The sequence below is a fragment of the Cucurbita pepo genome, chromosome LG20 (assembly GCF_002806865.2).
Source record: "Cucurbita pepo subsp. pepo cultivar mu-cu-16 chromosome LG20, ASM280686v2, whole genome shotgun sequence".
NCBI classification, from domain to species: domain Eukaryota; kingdom Viridiplantae; phylum Streptophyta; class Magnoliopsida; order Cucurbitales; family Cucurbitaceae; genus Cucurbita; species Cucurbita pepo.
The window spans coordinates 7,832,484-7,857,664 of NC_036657.1; the positions used below are offsets into that span (position 1 = coordinate 7,832,484).

The 25,181-nt window shown below is 34.8% G+C and overlaps 3 protein-coding genes across 3 annotated transcripts; 1 reads left to right on the forward strand and 2 right to left on the reverse strand.

Annotated features, from left to right (window-relative positions):
- Nucleotides 1-9,746: 9,746 nt before the first annotated feature.
- Nucleotides 9,747-13,598, forward strand: LOC111782693 (protein SMAX1-LIKE 6-like). The gene is given in 3 exon segments (XM_023663490.1): nucleotides 9,747-10,751; nucleotides 10,753-11,382; nucleotides 11,534-13,598. Coding segments are annotated over 3 exon segments (3,126 nt in total). The 5' UTR covers nucleotides 9,747-10,212; the 3' UTR covers nucleotides 13,491-13,598.
- Nucleotides 13,599-14,412: 814 nt separating this feature from the next.
- On the reverse strand, nucleotides 14,413-15,502 carry LOC111782699. Its single transcript, XM_023663496.1, has one exon. It carries the CDS (start codon nucleotides 15,481-15,483, stop codon nucleotides 14,518-14,520), a length of 966 nt encoding a protein of 321 aa, XP_023519264.1. The 5' UTR covers nucleotides 15,484-15,502; the 3' UTR covers nucleotides 14,413-14,517.
- Nucleotides 15,503-21,322: 5,820 nt separating this feature from the next.
- On the reverse strand, nucleotides 21,323-24,354 carry LOC111782701 (temperature-sensitive sn-2 acyl-lipid omega-3 desaturase (ferredoxin), chloroplastic-like). The gene is made up of 8 exons (XM_023663498.1): nucleotides 23,987-24,354; nucleotides 23,818-23,907; nucleotides 23,621-23,700; nucleotides 23,442-23,521; nucleotides 23,184-23,369; nucleotides 22,927-23,007; nucleotides 22,681-22,818; nucleotides 21,323-21,667 (listed from the first exon to the last, which is right to left on the reverse strand). Exons 1-8 carry the CDS (start codon nucleotides 24,268-24,270, stop codon nucleotides 21,494-21,496), a joined length of 1,113 nt encoding a protein of 370 aa, XP_023519266.1. The 5' UTR covers nucleotides 24,271-24,354; the 3' UTR covers nucleotides 21,323-21,493.
- Between the last annotated feature and the right edge of the window lie 827 nt (nucleotides 24,355-25,181).

A 25,181-nucleotide genomic window follows, 5' to 3' on the forward strand; every position in this document is an offset into this window, starting at 1 on the left:
AGCTGCTTCCAGCCACAACTTCTTCGACATCTCTTTCTCAGATAAAAGACACCGTACCATGTTCATGATGGTCCGATTCCTTCTTTCTGCAACTCCGTTTTGCTGGGGAGTGTAAGCAGCTGTTAGTTGTCGCTGGATCCCGTTATCTTTGCAGAGCTTGTTGAATTCATTTGACGTAAATTCTCCTCCCTGGTCAATTCTGAGTCCACGTATGGCTGTTTTTGCTTCATTTTCAACAAGATTTTTGAAGTTTTTGAATGTTTCAAAAGCCTCTTATTTATCTACAAGAAAATAAATCCATGTCTTGTGAGAAAAATCATCTACAAGTACCAGCAGGTACCTTTTACCACTGTGAGAGGTTGGAGTGATGGGTCCACAAAGATCTTCATAAATCAATTCCAGTTTGTTTGATGCTCTCCATTTGCTTTTCCTTGGGAATTTTTGCCGTTGTTGCTTCCCAACATTGCAAAATGTGCAAACTTTGACAACTTCCTTTAATTTAGGTAATCCTTCCACCATTTGTTTTTGGTGCATGATTTGAATAGATTTACTATTCAAATGCCCATACCTCTTGTGCCACAGAGCTTCCAAGTCTTCATCTTCTATTTTCAAACATTTGTCAACCAATGGCTTCATCTTTGCATGAACTGAGAATATGCGATTCACCATCATTTGTATGTTCATTATCAGACCCCTTTATTGATGATAGACTCGNCTTTCTCAGATAAAAGACACCGTACCATGTTCATGATGGTCCGATTCCTTCTTTCTGCAACTCCGTTTTGCTGGGGAGTGTAAGCAGCTGTTAGTTGTCGCTGGATCCCGTTATCTTTGCAGAGCTTGTTGAATTCATTTGACGTAAATTCTCCTCCCTGGTCAATTCTGAGTCCACGTATGGCTGTTTTTGCTTCATTTTCAACAAGATTTTTGAAGTTTTTGAATGTTTCAAAAGCCTCTTATTTATCTACAAGAAAATAAATCCATGTCTTGTGAGAAAAATCATCTACAAGTACCAGCAGGTACCTTTTACCACTGTGAGAGGTTGGAGTGATGGGTCCACAAAGATCTTCATAAATCAATTCCAGTTTGTTTGATGCTCTCCATTTGCTTTTCCTTGGGAATTTTTGCCGTTGTTGCTTCCCAACATTGCAAAATGTGCAAACTTTGACAACTTCCTTTAATTTAGGTAATCCTTCCACCATTTGTTTTTGGTGCATGATTTGAATAGATTTACTATTCAAATGCCCATACCTCTTGTGCCACAGAGCTTCCAAGTCTTCATCTTCTATTTTCAAACATTTGTCAACCAATGGCTTCATCTTTGCATGAACTGAGAATATGCGATTCACCATCATTTGTATGTTCATTATCAGACCCCTTTATTGATGATAGACTCGGCAGGTTCCTTCTTTGATTAAGATCACCAAGCGCTTCTCCTGTAGCTGCCCTATGCTTAGCAAATTGTTGGTGAGATTGTGGACATAGTAGACATTTGTTACGGTTTGTGTGATACCTTCAACTTCAAATCTGACACTGCCTCTTCCTTCAATTGCCAATTTTGAGTTATTTCCCAACCTGACAGTGTGTTTGAAACTTTCGTCAAACTCAACGAACCATGTTTTGTCCCCTGTCATATGGTTTGAGCACCCAGAATCGAGAAACCAAATGCCTTCTCTTTCAACTTTACTTTTANCATTTTCAACAAGATTTTTGAAGTTTTTGAATGTTTCAAAAGCCTCTTATTTATCTACAAGAAAATAAATCCATGTCTTGTGAGAAAAATCATCTACAAGTACCAGCAGGTACCTTTTACCACTGTGAGAGGTTGGAGTGATGGGTCCACAAAGATCTTCATAAATCAATTCCAGTTTGTTTGATGCTCTCCATTTGCTTTTCCTTGGGAATTTTTGCCGTTGTTGCTTCCCAACATTGCAAAATGTGCAAACTTTGACAACTTCCTTTAATTTAGGTAATCCTTCCACCATTTGTTTTTGGTGCATGATTTGAATAGATTTACTATTCAAATGCCCATACCTCTTGTGCCACAGAGCTTCCAAGTCTTCATCTTCTATTTTCAAACATTTGTCAACCAATGGCTTCATCTTTGCATGAACTGAGAATATGCGATTCACCATCATTTGTATGTTCATTATCAGACCCCTTTATTGATGATAGACTCGGCAGGTTCCTTCTTTGATTAAGATCACCAAGCGCTTCTCCTGTAGCTGCCCTATGCTTAGCAAATTGTTGGTGAGATTGTGGACATAGTAGACATTTGTTACGGTTTGTGTGATACCTTCAACTTCAAATCTGACACTGCCTCTTCCTTCAATTGCCAATTTTGAGTTATTTCCCAACCTGACAGTGTGTTTGAAACTTTCGTCAAACTCAACGAACCATGTTTTGTCCCCTGTCATATGGTTTGAGCACCCAGAATCGAGAAACCAAATGCCTTCTCTTTCAACTTTACTTTTATTTGTGTACGCCATCAATAGCAGTTCTTCCTCCTCGTCAAATTCAGCATAATTGACAGCTTCTTTTTCTAAGCTTGGACATTCAAATTGGTAATGTACTTGCTTTCTACACTGAAAACAGTTGATGGCCGATCAGTTCACAAAAGATCTACCTCTTCTCCGTCCTTTGGGGTAACCTCTTCCTCTCTGAAATGTCTCTCTGCCTCTTCCTGGTCCATACCTTGGTACATTCTCCACTTGCAGAACCTGCTCTTCACTCTTATCAATCACCTTTTGTTCATGTACAAGCAAAGATGCTTGTAATTCATCGACTGTTAATTGGTCAAGGTCCTTGGATTCTTCAATGGAACATACTACGAAGTTAAATTTATCGGTGAGACTTCGAAGTATTTTCTCAACAATTTTGACATCCGGCATATGTTCTCCGCAATTCCTCGTGTCATTAGCAGTAGACATAACTCTTGTAAAATACTCAGAAACACCTTCTCCTACTTTTATCTCTAAAGTTTCGAATGTTCTGCGAAGTCGTTGTAGTTGGGCTCACTTCACTCTAGCATTTCCTTATACTTGAGTTTCATTGAATCCCACAATTGCTTGGAAGTATCCTTTTGAATGATAGTTTTCAGAATACTCTTATCAATGGATTGAAAGAGATAATTCTTTGTTTTGAAATCTTTGAGCCTTGCTTCATCGATTTCATTTTGCTGTGCCGCACTTAGTGCTTCGTTTCCTTTTGGTTCCTCGAAACCAGATTGAATAGCACTTCAATATTCCTTGGAAAGCAAGAGATTTTCCATGACCAAGCTCCCATGCTCGTAGTCTCCATCAAATTTAGGAACACATGGTGTAGCAAAGCTTCCTGAATCGCTTGCCATTTGTTCAATGTTTTTCCTCTCAAACACTCAATTTGTGTATTTCTTCTCTAAGGTCCAATTAAGCTTTGATACCAAATAAAGGGAATTGATTGATCTTTATTGAAGGATAACTAGGGCTTTTATAAAGCCTTACAAAACAGAATAACAAAACCAACCAAGGTCCAATTAAGCTTTGATGTAGACCAAGTCAGAAACTCCAACAGACAGATTATAGCTATCAATTGAATGTGTTGCCTGGAAGACAAATAGCTATCAGTTTGCTGCTCTTCTCATTTTCATAAATATGTTTCTCCTTTTCTGGTCCTCGACCGGGATCGACTTGACTCTTTTGAGCAAATATTTTATTGACTGTGCTTGTTCTCTTCATGTGCAAAATCTGATACGTTGTGAGATCCTACATTGGTTGGAGAAAAGAACGAAACATTCCTTGTGAAAACCACTCCCTAGTAAACGCGTTTTAAAACCTTGGAGGGAAGCCCAAAAGGGAAAATCCAAAGAGGACAATATCTGCTAGTGGTGGGCTTAAACTGTTACAAATGGTATCAGGCCAGACACCGAACGATGTGCTAGCAAGGATGCTGGGCTCCGAAGGGGGTGGATTGTAAGATCCCACATTGGTTGGGGAGGAGAACCAAACATTCATTATAAAGATGTGAAAACCTCTCCATAGCAAACGCGTTTTAAAATCTTGAGGGAAGCCCATAAGGGAAAGCCTAAGGAGAGGACAATATCTGCTAATTGTGGGATTGGACGGTTACATATGCGAATTTGTGGCTTTGTTTCTTATTTTCTTTTTTCTTTTTTGAAGATCTGTGAATGAAAATGATACTACGTTTAATACATAATAGAAGAAGTAAATGAAACGTTCACATATAGAAGAAATGTGATGCAGGGAAACACGAGGGACCAACACGTGATCCTCTCGTGCTCGGGTACCCAATCAAGTGAGAAGAAAAATGAAGTGGATGTACTCAAAGGAGGTTCTGCTGATTTGGGTATTTGAATTCATTGGCACTACTTTCTCCACTTTTAACAGGTGAGTCTCTTTGTTGTTTGTAACTATAGAATTGATCAACACAATTGCTTCTTCCTTACTTCTGTTCATCATTTTGCAGTTCGCAAACACAGAGCTCTAGTTTTGATTTGATTTGATTTCATTTGTCGGGTTTGTCACAGATCTTTCAGGTTTGTTTGCAAATAAGTCCTAAAACTTTTCAAACTTTCTTGCAAATAAGTCCTTAAACTTTTCAAACGTTCTAATAAATCCTTAAACTTTTCAAACTTTCTATTAAGTCCTTCAACCTTGATANTCCTTAAACTTTTCAAACTTTCTATTAAGTCCTTCAACCTTGAGGACTAAATTNCTTCAACCTTGATAGTCCTCTTCAATTTTTTTTTATTACTATAATCATGAATGGTAAAAAATAATAATAAAAAAAAAATTGTGTCCTAAATTTAAGTAAATAAATAATTTTATTTTTATAACAAATAAAATAGTTTACATTTGTATTATAGAAAAACTATGAAAATAGAGAATTTTAAAAGCTTTGTCGTTTTGGATGATAGGGAAATCATATTGACACGTGGAAAGTTAGACTTAAACCCACAAATACTAAATTAATTTAATAGAGACTAAATTCCAATTTATTAACTAAATAATATTTATTATCTATTTTTTTTATATATATTTTTTATTTTTAGTCAAAATACTAGAATATTATCAGCCGCCAACCGAAGCATTGAAAGAAAAAAAAAAGACTTAATTTTTTTTTTTAAATGATTAAACGTCAAACCTATAAGTGACAAAAATACAAATATATTTTATATTAAAAAAATCAAAGATATTTTAGTAAAATAAACAAAATAAAAAGTTAGTAAAATTGTTTAGAGCCACACACACTCACTCAAGTGGAGGGTTGAATATGTTCATTAAGCATCTTTCAAAGCTTTTCTATGTAATGTATTTGTTCTTGAATTTCCCTCTCACTTTCTCGTGATGGGTCCCCTCATACACAATTTTTTTTTTTTTTTTTTTCACTTGAGAGAGAAATATATATATATATATATATATATATATATATATATATCACATTCAATCAGGTCGGTATACTGCACTTCACATTCATGATATCTACATTCAACTATACCTCGGAGACACGATCAATGCCCGACCAGTATGCTTCTTACACTGACATGCTTTGGTTCCAGTGTAACAACTCTAATTTTCTATTGGCCTAAAGTCGCTATCACACGCATGACATAATTTCTTTACGCGGAAACATCTATTTAAGACGATGTTATAATAATCCCTAATTTTATATCATAAAATTTATAGTTTAAAATAAAAATGCCTTTAATATATATACAGAAGGTTGAAATAAAGAGTACAAGATTGTTCCAATTGTGGATGCTTCATTGGTTTCTTGAAATAGTCATCTTTGTTTTTAGAAGCAATGATTGGCTGACTTTTAAACGCCAAAAACTTATTGTCCATTTCAATGTACTTTTTAATCATTTTATTTTTCTAAATTTAAATATACACTCAAATTTTAATAATAATTTTTCATTTTAAATTTTGTTCTAAAAATTACTCCTACCTAAATAGACAATCGTCTTAGGCTCACATTCATACAAAACATCTCGCAATGTTTCAAAAACATCAATATGCGTAATATCACGACCCTAAACCCTAAACCCTAAACCCTAAACCCTAAACAGTAATCAGGTCGGCCAACCAAACTAAAACCTACCTCAAAATTTATTGATATTTTGTGCGACACCCGAGTAAAAGAGGGGTATATGAGTGATGCTTGGGATAAAACGACTACTACCTATACCACAATATGCACCTTCATTTTCGATGATTCAATCATAAGAACTTCACAGTTAAGCGTATTTTCTTTTGAACAATTCTACATTCAGCGATCTCTTGGAAATTTTTCTTGAATGCATGTGAGTGAAGATAAATCATGCTGGAATGACCCGTGTTGGTTTATGGAGATAGTCTTCACTTTTAGAAGCTAGAAGTAGGTAACGTGATTATGTCGTAGGGAAATGTCGGGCCGATCATGTGTCAAATTCAGATTTCGAATCTTGATCTGAATTTTGAACAAGAATCGTTACGTTTTGTATAATTGAACAAAAAAAAAAAGTTCGATTTTCATTCTTAAAAACGTTATGGAATAAAATGGGAGTTGAAGGGATTCTTTTTAAAAAGAAATATATTCTCTTTTCATGTATATACAAAGAAACTAAATCTTTTCAAAATCTTAAAAGATTCTCTTTTGAGAAAAGAATATATTTTTCATATAAAAAAAATTACATTAAATCTTTGGAATAAAAGTTGATATGACACGCCACGTCAGCTTTCAATCATTTATTAGTTTTCTAAAATTTTATAGGTAATTTTTTTTTTAATAAATAGAAAGCATCTATCTATTATTATTCTAAATTAATAAAAATATTTTTTTTTGTTTCAAAATATTTAATTAATATCTTTTTTCTTTTTTTAAAAATTCAAAAAATATTTTTATCGTTAGTATCATATTTAAAAAATATCATTGAAATGTTTAAGGTATTAACGTTATTTTTCAAAATTTATGGCTATTTTTTAAAGAAGTTTTATATTTTTTTTTAAAAACGTTTAAAGGTATCAATAAAATTTTTGAAAACTCGAGAGTAGTTTTTGTACACTTTTGTAAGCTAAAAGATATTTTTGAAGTATAGTATTAATTAGCATGAATGTTCGATGAAAATTAGGACTTGAAATGGTGTGGCGAACAGGTTTCAGGTTATCGCCACGTTCATTCCAAGTCCCAAAGTCATGAACTCAAATTAATCCACGAGCTTGAAGTCACATTAATAGGTCCTTATACTTTCAATTACATCTAATAGAGCCTCGATCTAAACAAAAATGGTTAACAATCATTAAAATTTTGTTTGACGACACAAAGGGGCAGTACTTTTTAGTTACCTAAAGACGAAGGCTCCAAGCGGGTAGACCTGACGGGTTTTGGCTCGAACACATTTGCTAACTCCGTACTCTTCTCCAAAGCACTTCAATGTTTTAGCTTTTGAATGGGTCAATCAACCCCACGAGCCTGCAAAGTCTTTTTCATTCGAATGCTCGACTTTGTTATTAAATTAAGCAAAGCTTGATTATACTATTTTTTTTTAAATTAATACAAATTTAGATATATATAATTAATATAATTTAAATAGATATTGTTCGCTTGGACCAATTACGTATCTCACTATTTTAACCGACGTAAAATTTTACCGTATATTTTTTTAAAATAATAAAATGATTATTTAGAAAGTCACCCACCAAATTTTATCATTGAAAATGACAACAGTCAAATAATTGAGTGAGTCTGAAGTACTATGCTGTAAAAAATGTACAAACAAGCAAAAAATCACAGAAATTTACCAACTAAGGTAAAGTTGAGGTAATATTTAAAATTTAAAATTTTAAATGAATTAATAAAAGGAAAGTTTTTTTTTTTTTTCTTTTTGGAAATAGAAAATTAATTAATTAATTAATTAATTAATTAATTTAAAAAGGTTGAGAGTTAATAATTATTTATTATTTATTATTTAATGTAAACAAACAATTCATAACTTTTCCTATTTAAGAATTAAAAAAAGGGTTTGGTTTTTGCCTTTTTGTAGAAAGTGAAGTTTTTATAAGTCTTTCCTTTTCTTGCCCTTTCTCTCTCTAAACAGTTCGTTAAATTCATCAACTTCCCACGCGCTTTTGTTCATTCGTGTTGTACACGCGCCTAAATGGAAAAGAAAAAAAAAAAGTCACTCTCTCTCAACTTTTTATTGGATGTAAAATTTAAATATATATCCGATCAAATAATTAATTTTTAAATATTCGAATTCTAAAAAGTAAAAGTATGAAGACGTGTAACAATATATGCCCATATCGAAATTTGAATTTTCAATTTAACATTTATATTCCTTCTGATATTATTTGGTTGTCTCCAATAACATTTTTAAACAAAAGATATTTTAATTTTTTTTTAAAAAAATTTGAAGGGTATAAATGAAATTAAATTTAAAGATATTGTTGAAATTTTTTAAATTTTATTTTTCTTATATATAAAAAAAAAAAAAGTAGAAATTCTATTTACAGCATAATTTCGTTATAAAGGAAGTTAAGTTCCAAAGTTCACTTTTACCAAAAAGGTGAAAAAATGGAATGGAAGGTGAAGNGGCAATAATTCAGAAATAGCATGTCAAATCATTTAAAAAATAATAATATATTTAAAAATAATAAAATTAATTAAAAAAAAAAATTATTTGGACCTTGGGATGCCTGCCATTTGCAGGGTTGGCCTTTTGTCTCTGTGGATTATGTAAGGTTATAATCCTGTGCGTTTGTTTGTAGAATTGTGCGCCACGTGGAAGTTCAATAACCGTCTGATTTAATGTCTGAGTGATGTCATTGTCCAATCGCGAGTGGGGGCTGCTGCCACATCACCTGTCTTTTCTGATTGATTTTGACCTCTGGATCTCTCTCTAGATTGCGTATCTTTTTTCTCTCTCTTCTTTTAATTAATCAACTCCATTAATTATTATTATTAAATATACCCTCAACCATATAATTTAATTTTAAAATTTTCTATTTTTTTTATCCAATTAATTATTAAAGTTGAAAAAAAAAATACAAAACAAAAAAAAAACTTACACATGATTGAAAGTTATTGCTTGGACCAATTCTATGCTTATGACTTTAAGTGAGTTTTTATAGAAAGTATGTAACAACCCAATTCACAGCTAGTAGATATTGTTTGTTTTGGTCTATTACCTATCGACATCAACATTTTTGTAACCACTCAAGCCTACTACTAGTAGATATTATCTGCTTTAGCCCGTTACATATCGCCATCATTCTCATGAATTTAAAACGCGCATGTATAGAATGTTTCGTTCTCATTTCCAATCGATGTGAGATCCTACGATCTCCCCGTTTTGGAGCTCCAACATTCTCATTGGCACATATCTCAGTGCCTAGCTAGCAAATATTTGTCACTTAAACATGTTACATATCTTTGTCTGTCACGCAGTTTTGTACTTTTATAAAAAATGTTAATTAACTGTATTGTCAATAATATTAATAATAATAATAAAATAAAATAAAATGTGAAAAGAGACAGGAAGTAGAAAGAAAACGTGCACATCAAAATAGCAAAAAAAAAAAAGAAAGGAAGCGTGTTTTCAGACAAGACCAATCACTTCAATCCCAACACACAAACACACACACACATTTAATTATTAATATTAGATAATTAATTATTTTATTAAATTAAATTATTAATTTAATTATTATTAAAAAAAATAAATAAATAAAAAGAGAAAGAAAACAAGAGCTAAAGAGTGACCCCTCAATTTCCAAGTACCACAGTTGAGTTACTGGTCCATTTGCTTAAGTGGATACGGCATCTAACCTCAAAATTATGAACCCAAAATCATAAAGTTTCCATTTTTCCTTCAAGTGTTCAACAAATCAAACCCACTGCACCGCCGCCGCCGCCGCCGTCGTACGCCGGAGCTCCACCAAGCTCCATAGAAGAAGAAGAACCAGAACCCAGCTCACAGGCAGCTCTGTTCTGTATTTGTCTGTTCGGTCGGGTGTCTCTTTTATACGCTTCCCTTTCTTTCTTGTCTCTCTGGCCTACAATCGAATAATTTATTTCCCAAAAGTTCTTGAAGTGAACCACTCTTCATCTAATTCTTTTCCATTTTTATTTTTTTATTTTTCTCAAGCCTTCGATCCTCTCTGTTTTTTCCTCTGTTTTTTACTCTGTTTTTTGGGGTTTCAATATACAAAAGGAAGTTTCTTATGCTGGCCGGCGATGCCGACGCCGGTGAGCGCTGCGAGGCAATGCTTAACAGAGGAGGCAGCGAGGGCTTTAGACGATGCTGTCTCCGTCGCCCGCCGCCGCTGCCACGCTCAAACTACCTCCCTTCACGCTGTATCTGCTTTACTGTCTTTGCCGTCCTCCGCCCTACGAGATGCTTGCTCACGTGCCCGCAGCTGCGCGTACCCACCACGCCTTCAGTTCCGAGTACTGGACTTGTCCGTCGGCGTATCTCTTGACCGTCTCCCTTCCTCAAAACCCACCGACGAGCCACCGGTTTCGAACTCCCTCATGGCGGCGATTAAACGATCTCAAGCTAATCAACGGCGGCACCCGGAAAGCTTTCATCTTTATCAGATTCATAATCAGCAACAAACCCCCTCGATTTTGAAGGTCGAGCTGAAATATTTCATCTTGTCGATTCTTGATGATCCGATTGTGAGTAGGGTTTTTGGGGAAGCCGGATTTCGAAGCTCCGATATTAAATTAGCGATAATCCACCGTCCTCTTTCCGATCACCCTTCCCGATTCTCCCCTTCCGCCCGTTTCCNTGCATAAACTTGATATGGGTCACCGGAATTTCCCCTTCCCTTTCCTTTCCGGATATGAAAACATCGACGGCGATGCCAATTCCCGACGAATCGCAGAGGTTCTGATGAGAAAAACAGAGAAAAACCCGTTGTTGGTCGGCGTCTGTGCTGCCGATGCTCTCCGGAGCTTCACCGATTCCGTTCAGAGATCCAAATCGGGAATTCTTCCCCGGGAAATTTCTGGGTTGAGAGTAATTTCAATCGAGAAGGAGATTTCTGAGTTTCTGAATCGAAAACGAAGCAGAGAGACAATGGAATTGAAGTTCGAGGAGGTTTTTGGGATTGTCCAGCAATGTTCAGAGCCTGGGATTGTCGTGAATTATGGAGAATTTAGTGGTTTTATCAGACAAGAACAAGAACAAGAACAGGAAAATGGAATGAGCTTTGTCGTGTCTCAACTGACAGCTCTGCTGAAGCGTTACAGCGGGAGAGTATGGCTGATTGGAGCTGTCGGGACATACAAAAGACACGAGAAGTTTCTGGTTCGGTTTCCGGACATTGAAAAGGATTGGGATCTTCATCTTCTTCCCATAACTTCCAAGTCTATGGCTGATGCATTTGGGACTAAATCCAGGTGAGTTTCTATAAGCTTTTTTTTAATTTAATGAAGATCTTCTGCTGATTACTGCAATCATTTTAGTCGTTTAATGAACACGACATTGTTCGTTTTAGTCGTTATACTTTCAAAACGTTCGTTTTAGTTGAATGTACGTTGTAATTTGCAGCTTGATGGGATCTTTTGTTCCATTTGGCGGATTCTTTCCTTCGCAATCGAATTTCTCGAGTCAGTTATGCAGCTTGAGTCAACCGTTTGTTCGTTGTCAGCAATGCACGGAACAATACGAGCAGGAAGTTGCTGCTATATGGAAGCCAGGATTCGGTACCGTCGTCGGTCGTCGCTCTGAAAGTTCCTTGCATATGCCATTGATTGAACTTGATGCAAAAAGCAAGGAGCATGACAAGGTAATTGGCTTACAAAAGAAGTGGAACGATATCTGTCGTCTTCATCGAAGGCAGCTATTCCCTAAACTTGGTGTTTCCGAGACGAGGCACGGGATGTCGTTTGAGCCGAGTCGATTTGCTTTAGATCATGAAAGAAGTGGTGAAGAACCATTGTCTATAACTGCAAATCCTTGCTTAGCTAGAGACTTGCATAACAATTTCGACACGAATCCGAGCAGGCTGATATCGGAGATTCCCGACATTTGTACTGATATTATCGAATCGAAGTCTGTCGGTCCGAACGGGCGTCTTCACTCTGTTACTACTGATTTGGGTTTGGGGACATTGTATGCATCTGTCAATGAGAACAAGAGAAAAGTTGCAGAACAAGAAAATCAGAAGGTGGTTCATCACTTAACAGGCTCGAATCCAGCTGAGTTTAGTAGACGATGCGTCGATAATCCGAGGCGATCTCCTGGTTTCTCCGATCTGAATCCTGGATATCCGCTCGATATAAGAGAATTCAAGTCACTTTGGAATGCACTGAATGAAAAAGTCAGCTGGCAAGGTAAAGCCACAAGTTGTATTGTCGAAACCGTTCTTCGATGTCGAGCTGGTTGTGGAAGGCATCGTAGCTCGAATTCGAGGGGAAATATTTGGTTAACGTTCCTCGGTCCTGACATGATAGGAAAGCAGAGAATTTCCTTAGCACTTGCGGAGTTGTTGTTTGGAAGCCACGAGAACATCATCTCGGTTGATTTTGGCTCACAGGACAGTGATCGACGACGAAACTCACTCTTCGACTGCAAAGGTTTTGATGGTTACAACGAGCAGTTTCGGGGACAAACTGTTGTTGATTACGTCGCTGCAGAGTTGAGGAAGAAATCGTCGTCGGTTGTCGTTTTAGAGAACGTAGACAAGGCCGATATTCGGGCTAGGAGCTTCTTGTCCGAGGCTATTACGACCAGTAAGTTCCTGGATTCGCACGGGAGAGAGACTACCATCAATAATACAATCTTCGTGACGACATTAACGAACGAAAAGTTCGAGAAAACCGCCGATGAGCAGACAGAATTCTCTGAGGAGGGAATACTTGCAGCTAGAAACTGTCAACTGCAAATACTAGTACGAGGTTGTACCAGTGATGTCAGTAGCTGCAACGACATGAATGTAAGGATTACGTCTGCCCCACGAGGAACCTCGAGCCTCTCGCTGAAAAAGAGGAAACTGGACGATGAATCCACCGAGCGGGAAGCAGGCTCGGAAATGCCGAAGAAGTCATCGTCATCGTCGTCATCAATGTCCTTCCTAGACTTGAATCTCCCGGTAGAAGAGGGGGAAGAAGATGGTGATTGCGATAGTGACTCGATATCAGAAAGCTCAGAAGGATGGCTCGACGAATTCCTCGAACGAGTAGACGAAAGGGTGATGTTCGAACCGTATGATTTCAAGGGGGCAGCCGAAAGAGTAGTGAAGGAGATCGGGTTGCAGTTTAGAAGGGTGTTTGGGAGGGAGGTCGTGCTGGAGATCGAGTACGATGTCGTAGTCCGAATTGTTGCGGCGAAATGGGTATCGGAGAAGAAGAGAGTGGTGGAGGAATGGGTGGAGATGGTTCTCCATAGAAGCTTTGTTGAAGCAGAACGAAGGTACCAAATGGGGCCTGGTTTTGTGATGAAACTTGTGTGTAAAGAAGAACAAGCTGATGGGATTCTTCTTCCTTCTATAATTGAATTGAATTGAATTGTAATGTAAATTATTATATTTGTAGAATCTAAGTTTTAGCTTTTAAAAGAAAACCCTCTCTCACCCGAGCGCTCGGGTATATATACGTTGGGTTTGTTAGATGAACACGACTCTCCACAATGGTATGATATTGTCCACTTTGTGGATAAGTGCTCATGACTTTGCTTTAAGCTTCCTCAAAAGGTCTCGTTTCAATGGAGATAGTATTTCTTGATTATAAACTCATGACTATTTCTTAAATTAGCCGACGTGGGACTTTTATCAAACGGGGTTGAGAATTTTTTTTGATCAATTTGAAATTTTGGATTGATTGGGTCGGTGCCTCAAGTAATGGAATAGAATTATAACCTATCTAAGCTGATCGTTAGCCGATATTGTATTCTTTGAACTTTACACAGTAGGTCTGTAAATAGATTGGTTTTAAGATTTTTTTTTTTTTTTATAAAAGTGAGGAGGGTTAATATTATTTTTAAAATTTTATGAGTATTTTTTAAATAGGGACTATAAAAGTTTTTTTTTTTAAAGAGTTCGAAGAGTATTAATGAACATTTTCAAAGTAGATAGAGTAAGTTTAGTTTCCATTCAAATATGACTATTTATTTATTTTTATTATTTATTTATTTATTTATTATTATTATTATTATTATTATTATTATTGTAAGAAGTACAAAATTTAAGACTATTTTTCTTAATTTAACATTATATTTATAATGGTACAAAATTTTAACATAAATTTGTTGAGAAATTAATTAATATTAGTTTATATTAAAGTGAAATATAATGAATGAATTGAATTTTATGTTTTAAAAATAAAAAAAATAAAAAAATAAAAAAAAATCTAAAAAATCTAAAAAATTTGTTCTAACCGGTCGCGAATTCGAATTCAAATTAGAACAATACATTTGAAATTAGAATGTAGGGAACCGGAAAATTTTATTTTCCCGTTTGATTTTGGTTGAATTTCTGGTCAATTTAGTAACTAGAATTCGAAATTTACAGTTAATGATTGATGTTCAGATGAAGATCAATCATACATTTGTTCTACAAATTCATCTATCAATCCTTCAAGAATATACCAATCAAAACCTTCAATTATACCTCCAGCTTCAAGTTCTTCATGTTCTTCGCAAATTTCGCTGCATTTCCAATTCGATTCGCCCAAATCCATCTCTGTTATCTTACGAATCTCTTCTTCGAATCTTTCCCGCTGGATCTCATATTCAACCACTTTCGTCTTCGCGATTTTATGGGGGTTTATGGGGGAATTTGAAGCGGCGTCTCCTGAAAGTAATGGCGCTGATTCTTCGGGATCTGTGAGGAATTTACTACTGTCGAGAACTGAAATTGGGCTTAGTTCATCGGAGCTGCACTCTGATTCTACTTTTCTGGTTGATTTCTTCTTTTCTTTCAAATCTATTAGGATGAACTGCTTGGCTTCTTCCGGATCGAATCTCTTCTTCTTTGTCTTTCTGATCCTTTGGCTTCTTTGTTTTGCTCTGAATTCTTTACTTTTGATTTCTCCTTCAAAGCTAAGGATGAAGTATTCTTCGTTTTCAAGCTCGAGAAACGTGGGTATCTCTTGAAATGACTGTGTTGATCTGACCCGTTGATGTTTGCCTTCCAGGTGTTTGTAGAAATGCCCCACAGAGTTCATGGATTGGCTCCTTGCTATCGAATTATGATTTTGCTTCATCTCTGGCAAGGGATCCAAGCCCATTAGTCTCGCCACAATTCCAGCTGTGGGTTTGACATTCAAATCCTTGACTTGAAGAAGCTTCTCATCAGACTTCACTGAGCTAGTGTCGTCTGTGATCTGATCGGTCGGGTGCGTCGGGAGGGTACCGGAGCAGAGAATTCGGCGGAGAATTCCAGAAAGACAGCTCGGGGTAGCTAATGCAGCTCTGGGGTTGCAGCGATGAGCATCATAAGTGGAGGTGGAGAAGGAGGAAGAGGAAGAGGAAGAGCATGATGGAGAGGGCAACAACTTCATGCTGAGTTCAGGTTAGTAAGGTAAGAAATCCAGTTTGAAAATGAATTACATAGAACAAAGTGAAGAACAGAAATTTGAATGGGTTATGATGAAAAGTAAGAAAGAAAGAAAAAGTGGCGGGCTGTGTGTTTGAATAACCTGCCTGGCCTTGTTGATTATGTCTGCTTCCACTTTTGATGGGTCAATTTGTTCTGTTTTGTTGTCTTCCTAACTCACTAGAAACATTCAAACACCATATTCCATTCTCCTTGCTCATTGCATGATCATAGCAACTTTTGATGTAGACTATGATTTGTTAGCAAAACCCCTCCCGACATTAGTTATTTGTTGTTCTTCGTGTATAGATAGTATAGGGGGCATTCACGCTTGAAGTTTACAGTGATTGTGAGCTCCCACATCGTTTGGAGAGGAGAACGCTGGGTCTTGAAATGGTGTGGATTGTGAAATCCCACATTGGTTGGAGAACGGAACGAAACATTATTTATAAGTGTGTGGAAACCTCTCCCTAGCAAACACGTTTTAAAAACCCTATGTAATATCTCAAACCCACCGCTAGCAAATATTATCCTCTTTGGACTTTCCCTTTTAGCGTTCCTCTCAAGGCTTTTAAAACACGTCTGTTGGGGAGAGGCGATCCACCCTCCTTTTAGGGCCCAATGTCCTCGCCTGCACTTGTTCCCTTCTCCAATCGACGTGGGACCCCTCAATCCACCCCATTTAGGGCTTAGCCTCCTCGCTAGCATATCGCCCGATGTTTGGCTCTGTTACCATTTGTAACGGTCAAAGCCCACTGTTAGCAGATATTATCCTATTTGGACTTTCTCTTTCGGGCTTCCTTTCAAGGTTTTTAAAACGCGTCTACTAGAAAGAGGTTTCTACACCCTTATAAAAAATACTTCGTTTTTCTCTCCAACCGAGGTAGAATCTCACACCTTGAGAGAAAGCCCAAAAGGGAAGACCCAAAGAAGACAATATCTACTATCAATGGGTTTGGGCTGTTACAACGTCTACGTCTACATCTATACTGTGTTTCCTTTTCCCAATAGAGCCCATTAGAATGAAAAGAACCTCCATCAACTCACTTTATCATCATTCTTACTTAAAGAAGAATGTCATTTTATATGCTGAAAACTGTGTTTATTTTGGTTTGGGGATTGGAGATTGAGTAATGATGCAATGTCCTGACTGAAAATTCTCTCTGTCTCTCTCTTTGTCTCTCTCTTTGTCTCTCTCTCTTGGGTTTGCAGCCGAAAATGGTGACCGGTGATTGCTTTGGTTCAAACTGAGCAGCAGCCACTCTCCAGGCCAACAGCAACAACAGCAGCAACAACAACAAGAAGATCGTGCGCTTGTCCAAACCGACCAGCTCTGGTAAGATCATGATTCCCTTTTAACATTAGACTATAACACTCAACTAAATGGTTATAGTTTTGAATCTACTCGGGGCCTTGTCCTAGACATTGAACTCGAAATCATTAGTAAGGTCCTAGTTCAGGATAAATGGAGTTGTATAACAAACATAGGCTCGACTTTGATATATGAAGCTGTGTTTCCCTTTAGGAGCTCGTGTTTTGTGGAGTCATAAGATTAGAATATAACACTCGACTAAAAAGTTGCAATTTTGAATCAACTCAGGTCTTGTCCCACATGTTGAACTCGAAAAGACTAGTAAGTTCCTAGTTTAACATATACCTTTGATCTCTTAGTTGAACATATACAATCAATTGAGCTATGCTCGTATAGTTTCCTCTTTTTATGTTTGATTGAATCTTAACTTATACCTTTATAAATTTAATAAAGATTACATAATGTCAATTTAAGCATAGCTCAACTTATTGAAATACATATCTTTGGAATCATAATTAAACCACTAGACTATAATATTATTTTTTACCCTTGTATTTTATTTTAATTCAGTACATTTCATAACAAAAATATATTTATTACAAAAAAAAAAAATGTTATTGAAAATATATGAATTAGGTTGTGCATCGAAAGCGGAACAAATGTACTCATAACACCAATGAACGAAATTACACAAAAAGACACCAAGATATTTACGTGGTTCGGAGAGAAGAAGGTTCTCTACATCCACTGGTACCAACCAATCACTAATAAAACAAGGCGTTACCAGTGAATACCTTACTATCACACTATAGACTCTCACCAATATGTCACTCAAGAAATACAATGTGACACAAAACTCTCCCAAATCCCGATATCAAATTCTGATGTCCAATACCGATATACAACTCATCTGATATAACTAAATCTAATTCAAATAACCAAATCAAATCTAATCCAAATAACCAATCAAATCAAAACTTATGACAATTTATAACCATCTCCACCTTGTCATAAGATCTCCAAGTTGATAACTAAATTGGTTGCTAACAGCACTACTCCTTTCTTCCAACGTTGATCAAATCCAAATAATGCTAGAACTCTTCACGAGCGATCACCTTTGTCAACATAACAGCAAGGTTATCAGCAGTTCCAATTTTAATAAACGAACGTCCCCTTCACTAATAATTTCTCGAATAAAGTGAAAACGGACACCAATATGTTTAGTATGAGCATGATGGACTTGATTTTTTGACAAATAAATAACACTCTGGCTATCACAAAACACATCTATATGTTCCTTTTGGAAGTTGTACCAAATCCCAAGTTTGATTTATCTCCAATGATTGCTATCTCCTGATTCATAGCCTCTTGCCAGTGCAATCTATCCGGGTTCTAGATAGCATCTTTGTAGTTGTTGGGAACTCCATCAATCAAAGGGAAAGCATATGCTATCATATCATCAAACCTTGCAGGTTTTCGAATTCCCCTTCGTGGTCTCTTCCGGCGATGGACTCAAGTTCCTCCACTCTTCCATTTACAAGGCTTTGCTCCTTCTATTCTAAAGACATCAGAGTTATTATCTACCTGATCAATAGGTTCTTCCGTAGGAGCAATCTTATCGGGAGAGAACACCATCTTCTCCACCTTCTCCACCTGCTTCAATGTCTTGTCATTATTTTGAATTTCCTGCAAAAACATTCCAGACTCCTCGAATGTCACATCTCGACTATTAACAATCTTACTTGTTTCTGAACACCATAACCTACAGCCCTTCACACCTTTGCTAAAGCCCGTAAACTTGGCTTTTTTTGCTCTAGGATCCAGCTTTGAGTCTGTCACATGATAATAAGCAGGACACCCAAACACATGCAATTTATCATAATCAATGACAGGAGTACCTGACCATACCTCAAGCGGAGTTTTCCCACCATTTCCAGAAACAGGTAAACGATTCACCAAGTGAATTGCATAACTGAGAGCCTCAGCCCAAAATGCCTTACTCAATCCTGCTTGAGACAAAATGCATCGAACCTTCTCAATTAATGTCTGGTTCATTCTCTCAGCAACCCCATTTTGTTGTGGCTTACCAGGAACAGTGAAGTGTTGAACGATCCCTTCATCTCGGCATACTTTAAGAAATAGATCATAAATATATTCTCCACCGTTGTCTAATCCAAATAACATCGGATCAAATCAAAACTTATAACCATTTACAACAAATTAAAATAAAATAAAATGGAAAATATAATTATTTTTTTCAAAAAATAAAATTATTTTTTTCAAAAAATAAAATTATTTTTTTCAAGAATCTCGTATGTGTGAAGAGAAAGAAAGGAGGAGGGAGAAACAAAAAACTTTCGGTGACGAATAAAAGAATTAGAAACGTCTTGAAGTGATTTTCAAGCTTTCGGTTTCAACTTTCTTTCCTATTTTCTTTTTCATTATTTTAAAAATATTATTAAAAAGAAAATTACGCATGTTTTTATAAAAAAATAAATTATTTTAATTATGGTAATTCAAAACCCGAAATAAAATATTAAAAAAAAATATATTTTTCCCTTTAATTACAAAAAAGGGTATGTTTGAAATAATGGAAAATAAAAAATAAAAATAAAAATAAAAAAAGCAAAAAAGCAAAAAGAAAAAAGGAAAAAGGAAAAAAAAAAAAGGGAACAACTTTAAATATGAAAGTGAAAGGACAAGTGAGTGGTGGAACCCAATAATAATATAAAATAATATGCCCCTCTTAAATTATAATAAATAAATAAATAAATAAATAAATTATTCTTATGCCCACTACTCAACTATTTATTTATTTATTTATTATTACATATCAAATTTAATTTCAACCATAAAAATTTTACCCCGAGAAAAAAACTGTAAAAATATTTCGAATTTGTAACGTTAAGCTGTTTTTATCGNTTAAATATTCGCGTGTTACGATTTTATTAGATATAAAATTTTAATTTTAAAAATAAAAAATAATATTTATATGATTTTCCCCATTTTTGGAATATATTAATTTTATTAGATATAAAATTTTAATTTTAAAAATAAAAAATAATATTTATATGATTTCCCCATTTTTGGAATATACTTTTCATTTATTCCTTGAGCTACCCTCCTATATAAAAAATGATATCTTTTAGTACTTCTCAACCACAATATTTAATTTTATTAATATAATATTTAATTTTATTAATATAATATTTAATTTTATTAATATAATATTTAAGTTTATTAATATAATATTTAATTTTATTAATATAATATTTAATTTTATTAATATAATATTTAAGTTTATTAATATAATATTTAATTATATATATTAAAATCATACATTGTTTCAGGTACTAATGACCTTTTTTCCATAGATCTTTTTATTTTATTTTATTTTATTTGCAAAATAGATCTCATCTATTTTATAATTAACTTAGGGCCCATTTCCCCTCTTTAATGAAATCATTTTTTAATAATGGTTCTATTTTCAAAAAAACACGAATACTTTGAAAAATCGTTCATCATTCATGTTTGAAAAATATTAAAAAGTGTTAAAAAAGAAATATAAAAAAGAGTGACTTTAATCTAAAATCAAGAATGGACCAATCGAAGAATTCAGCGGCTCGGGAAGAGAAATCACTCACTAAACAACAAAAAATGAATGTATAGGGATGAGAACTCGGTCAATTATCGTTCGTGGAGATTGATGCATAAAGTCCTATAAAATAAAGGCATAAAGTCCTATAAAATAAAGATACTCAATCAATTATTACGCTTATGTAAATACCTCACATAAACACAACTAATACTTAATAATTCTATGATAAAAGAGAAAAGTAGCCATCCATTCGCGACTAAACATAAAGTCCTATGATTTGAAGGACAACTAAAGCTATGAAAAAAGAATTCATTGTAATGCGTACTAAAATTAATGTCTTCCATTAATTAAGTTTTTGTCACCATTTTTCTAGCTACATATGTCCGGGATATTAATAAAAACATGAATTTAGGCGATTTTCATAATCGTTTTACCAACACAACAGATTGAGACCTTTATTTGAAACCAACACAAATCAAATTTTATTTGAGACCAACACAACACAGATCATTTGTGTTAGTTTGAAAATAGGCAATTTTAGTCTGAATCAGATCGAAAGGATTATTACACTAATTTCGTGAGATACCCATCAACAACCGAATTAGATCAAAAGGATTATTACTCTAATTTCTTGAGATACCCATCAACAAGAACCATAAAAACAATGAAAAGCAATATCAAACAAGCATATCAAGTACGAACAAGAAACAAACAGATAAATGCAAAGATACCCACCAACTAGAATCATAAAAACACTGAAAATCAATATCAAACAAGCATATCGAGCACAAACAAGTCACAAATAGATAAACGTAGAGATACCCACCAACCAAAACCATTAAAACACTGAAAATCATCATCAAACAAGCATAACGAACACGAACAAAAAGTAAATAGATAAAAGTAGAGATGAGAATCGAATTTTATTTGGATGATGTCTTTTTGGTTTTGAATTGATGGGAAGGGATCAAAAAGGATAATGTTGGTAATACAAGAAGAAGAGCAACACTAAGGCGAACAAAGGGTGAGCTAAACTCAACTAAGGTTTGTAAGAGAAATGAATATTTAGTGATGGTGAAGATATGGATCCGTCTGGTAAAAGACGATATTGCCATTATCACTCACGTAGTGGTCTTCTCTAAAGCTATTCACCAGATTCTCTATCAAATGAATTGGTATTGGCCCTGATTTCTTTGGCTCTCTGTAATACTTCCCCAGCACTCCCTTGGCTGCCTTTGTCTGCAAAAAAAAAAATATACAAAATTAATTAATTATTCCATCGTCTCAGGTCACGTTCGTTCGTTTCGACCAATCATTTCCGTTCGATTGTTGATGCTTACGTTTATCTAATACAAAAGAACGAGACTCGGATTGTGTTCGTTGCTATTTTCCGTTACGTACGTCGAGATAGTTCAAGAACGATTCCTAATTACGTGCAATTTTTTGAAATTTTTTTTTTCGAATTAAAAAAATAATAATGGAATTCACTTTTGGAAAAGATTTGGAAAATGGGTATGCTTTTTTAAAGTGAAAGTTTGGCCGATGAAATTAGTTAATAAATATATTATAATTTATTTAATTTAAAAATAAGAATAAAGTTTAATTTTAGAGTAATCAAATAATAATATAAGAAATTAATTAATTAATATATTATAATTTATTTAATTTGAAAATATGATTAAAATTTTGATATAATTTAATGATAATATAGAAAATTAGTTAATAAATATATTATAATTTATTTAATTTAAAAATAAGACTAAAGTTTTAATAAATCAATTTTAGAGTAACCCAAATAATAATATAAGAAATTAGTTAATAAATATATTATAATTTATTTAATTTGAAAATAAGATTAAAGTTTTAATATATCAATTTGAGTATAATTCAATGATAATATAGGAAATTAGTTAATAAATATATCATAATTTATTTAATTTAGAAATAAGACTAAAGTTTTAATATATTAATTTAAGCCTAACTCATGGTAATATAGAAAATGAGTTAATAAATTATTATAATTTATTTTTTGAAAATAAAACTTTATAAGAAATTAGTTGATAAATATATTATAATTTATTTAATTTAGAAATCAAATTAATAATATAGAAAATTAGTTAATAAATATATTATAATTTATTTAATTTAGAAATTAGTTAATAAATATATTATAATTTATTAAATTTAAAAATAAGAATAAAGTTTTAATAAATGGGTAATATAGTTGAGTAGATAAAGACAAAAATACGTACCGCTTCAACGAGATGATAGTGAGGGATTTGTGGAAACAAATGGTGGATGACATGAGTTCCGATATCATGATGGATGTTGTTGAATAGTCCATAATCGCGATCAACGGTCGTGAGGCCGCCACGTAAATAACTCCATTCCTAACCATAAAAATTTAAAAAAAAATAAAATTTTACCGACTGGGTTTCATAAATTTTCTTTCCCAAGAAAATGCGAGAAAATTACTCTCTCTCTCTCTCTTAATTTACCTCTCCTCTGTACCATGGCAGCTTCTGTTCATAGCCATGGTGGTGAAGATACGTCACTAAGTCCAGCCACATCACAAATATCTTCAAAATAAAGAAAACCCATTTCATTTTCAGATCCGAAACCAAAAACCCATAAACTTTTTTCTTTTTTAATCATTAATTTCATGAGTTGTCCCATAAGTTTGAAACAGACCAAATTTGTTCCTTAATTTCGGCTAAAGGGAATGGAAATGGAGAAGAAAAAACAGAGAGGTTACCCAGTAAGGGACGCCATAGATTTTGAAGATTTGGAAGGGACCAAACACGAAGGACAAATAGACAAGAACAGCCGCCATTAATGCCCAACACGAGGTTGAAATCACTATGTCTTTTCTTTCATTTGGAGCAAACAAATCACTGTTTGGATTGAAATGAGATCCTTCCTTTCCTGGGCTTCTCCACATCTGCAATGCCAATATGATTTACCGGTTTCCAGAAATTGAACTGAACCGAACCGAATCGAATCGAAAAATTACCAGATAAAATGGATATGCAAGAATGGGGAAAGGTAGAGTGAATCTGAGGATTCGTGTTCTTCTCTCCAGCTGCTTGTANAAAAAAAAAAAAAAAAAAAAAAAGGACAAAAACCGCCATTGAAATGGATTTTAAAGCTTTTTTGAAGAACAGGGGAAAAAAACAGAGAGATCTGACAAATCTGACGAACGTACTGGAACCCATGATTCGTCTTTCTCGACATTTCCATGGTTCTGGTGATGGGTTCTGTGGCTTATTCTCCTGTCAAGAAAATCAAATCAAATCATGATTCAGTTTCAGACCCACACAAGAAATCATTCACAGACGGTGATAATGGGGGAAAAACAGAGCAGGAGAGAAACAGAGGAAGAACAGTACCAGCCATGATAAGGAACCAAAATGGAGGAATGAAGAACAAGACCCACGAGAGTATTAAGCGCAGTACTGTTGGAGAAGCTGCCATGGCCACTGAAAAACAAGCAAAACCAGAGATATCAGAATCGGAATCAAAAAAGGGGAAAAAAACAGAGGAATCGGAGATTCGAACCAGTCATGACCGAGGACGAAAATGGCCCAAAACATGGTGCCCTGAGCGACCCAATAGATCGGCCAGAGTAGCCATGAATCGAAGAAGACGGCGACGGCAATCAATGCAGAGACGACGGCTAAATCGCGAAGAACATAGAGGAGAGAGCGCCAAGGGCTCTTGACCCAGCAATGGGGGGGAATGGCGGCGCGGATCTCGGCTATACGGAACGGAGGAGGGGCGGAGGGATCGAAAGGGGCGAGAGCCGCGGTGCCGTTGGCGGAGGCCGGCAAGGGAATGGCCATATCTCCTCCGTGAGATAATTGGGGGAAAATGGGGTTAGGTTGTGGCTGAGAGTGAAGATTGGGGAAAGCGGTGATTATAAGGGCAGTGCTGATTGGTCTCTCTGGTTACGGAAGACGAGGCCACTGACCCCATCCTCTTGTTTCCATTATCAAAAATAATTAATAATATAATATAATATTTTATTCTTTTTATTTTTTAAAATTTTAAAATTTAATAAAAAATATATTAAACTTTCAAATATTTTATTTCATTTTTTTTTTAAAGATTTATACACTAATTCGTATTTAATTATTTAATATTATGGTATGTGATTAATATTTTGGGTGTGTCGTGTTGAATTAAAACGTTTTAGTATTTAGTGATCAAATTTCATAAAAATTATCGAACGGGTCATTTTGAAACAAAGTGTGCACTAATTAGCACTAATTATCGGTCAATCGCAACCAAACTCGACTCGGGTACTCGTCAAAATCATCCATCATATTTTTAACTAAAAATGAAAAAAAAATATTGACCAAATTAATTTAATTTTGCATATAATAATAATAATGGGACACAAAATGGTTGGTGAGTGAGAATAATTTTTGCAAGGTTGAAATTGATTGAAGCATTAATTCTTTGTTTAATTATGATTTTTTGATGTCATGGTCATATATTTAAAATAAGTAAACTTACAAACATAATTGTAAATACCCAAAAATTGGAGGGTAGGGACAAAAAAACATTTTGGGGAAAATACCAAACACCTCCAAAATGAATTAGGTAGGGAAGTAATTTCTCCTCATTTTTTTCTAATTTGAAGGTTACCGACAGGCTCGAGTCCCAATGATAGAGTAGGAGTAGAGATGTTCATTTTACCTGCCCCGAACGTGGAGACAGGAGATGGAAAGGAATGGAAAGTGTTTTTTTC

Excerpts from the sequence above, each read along its gene's own strand:
- LOC111782699 (XM_023663496.1), bottom strand. The coding sequence starts at position 15,483 with ATGAAGTTGTTGCCCTCTCCATCATGCTCTTCCTCTTCCTCTTCCTCC.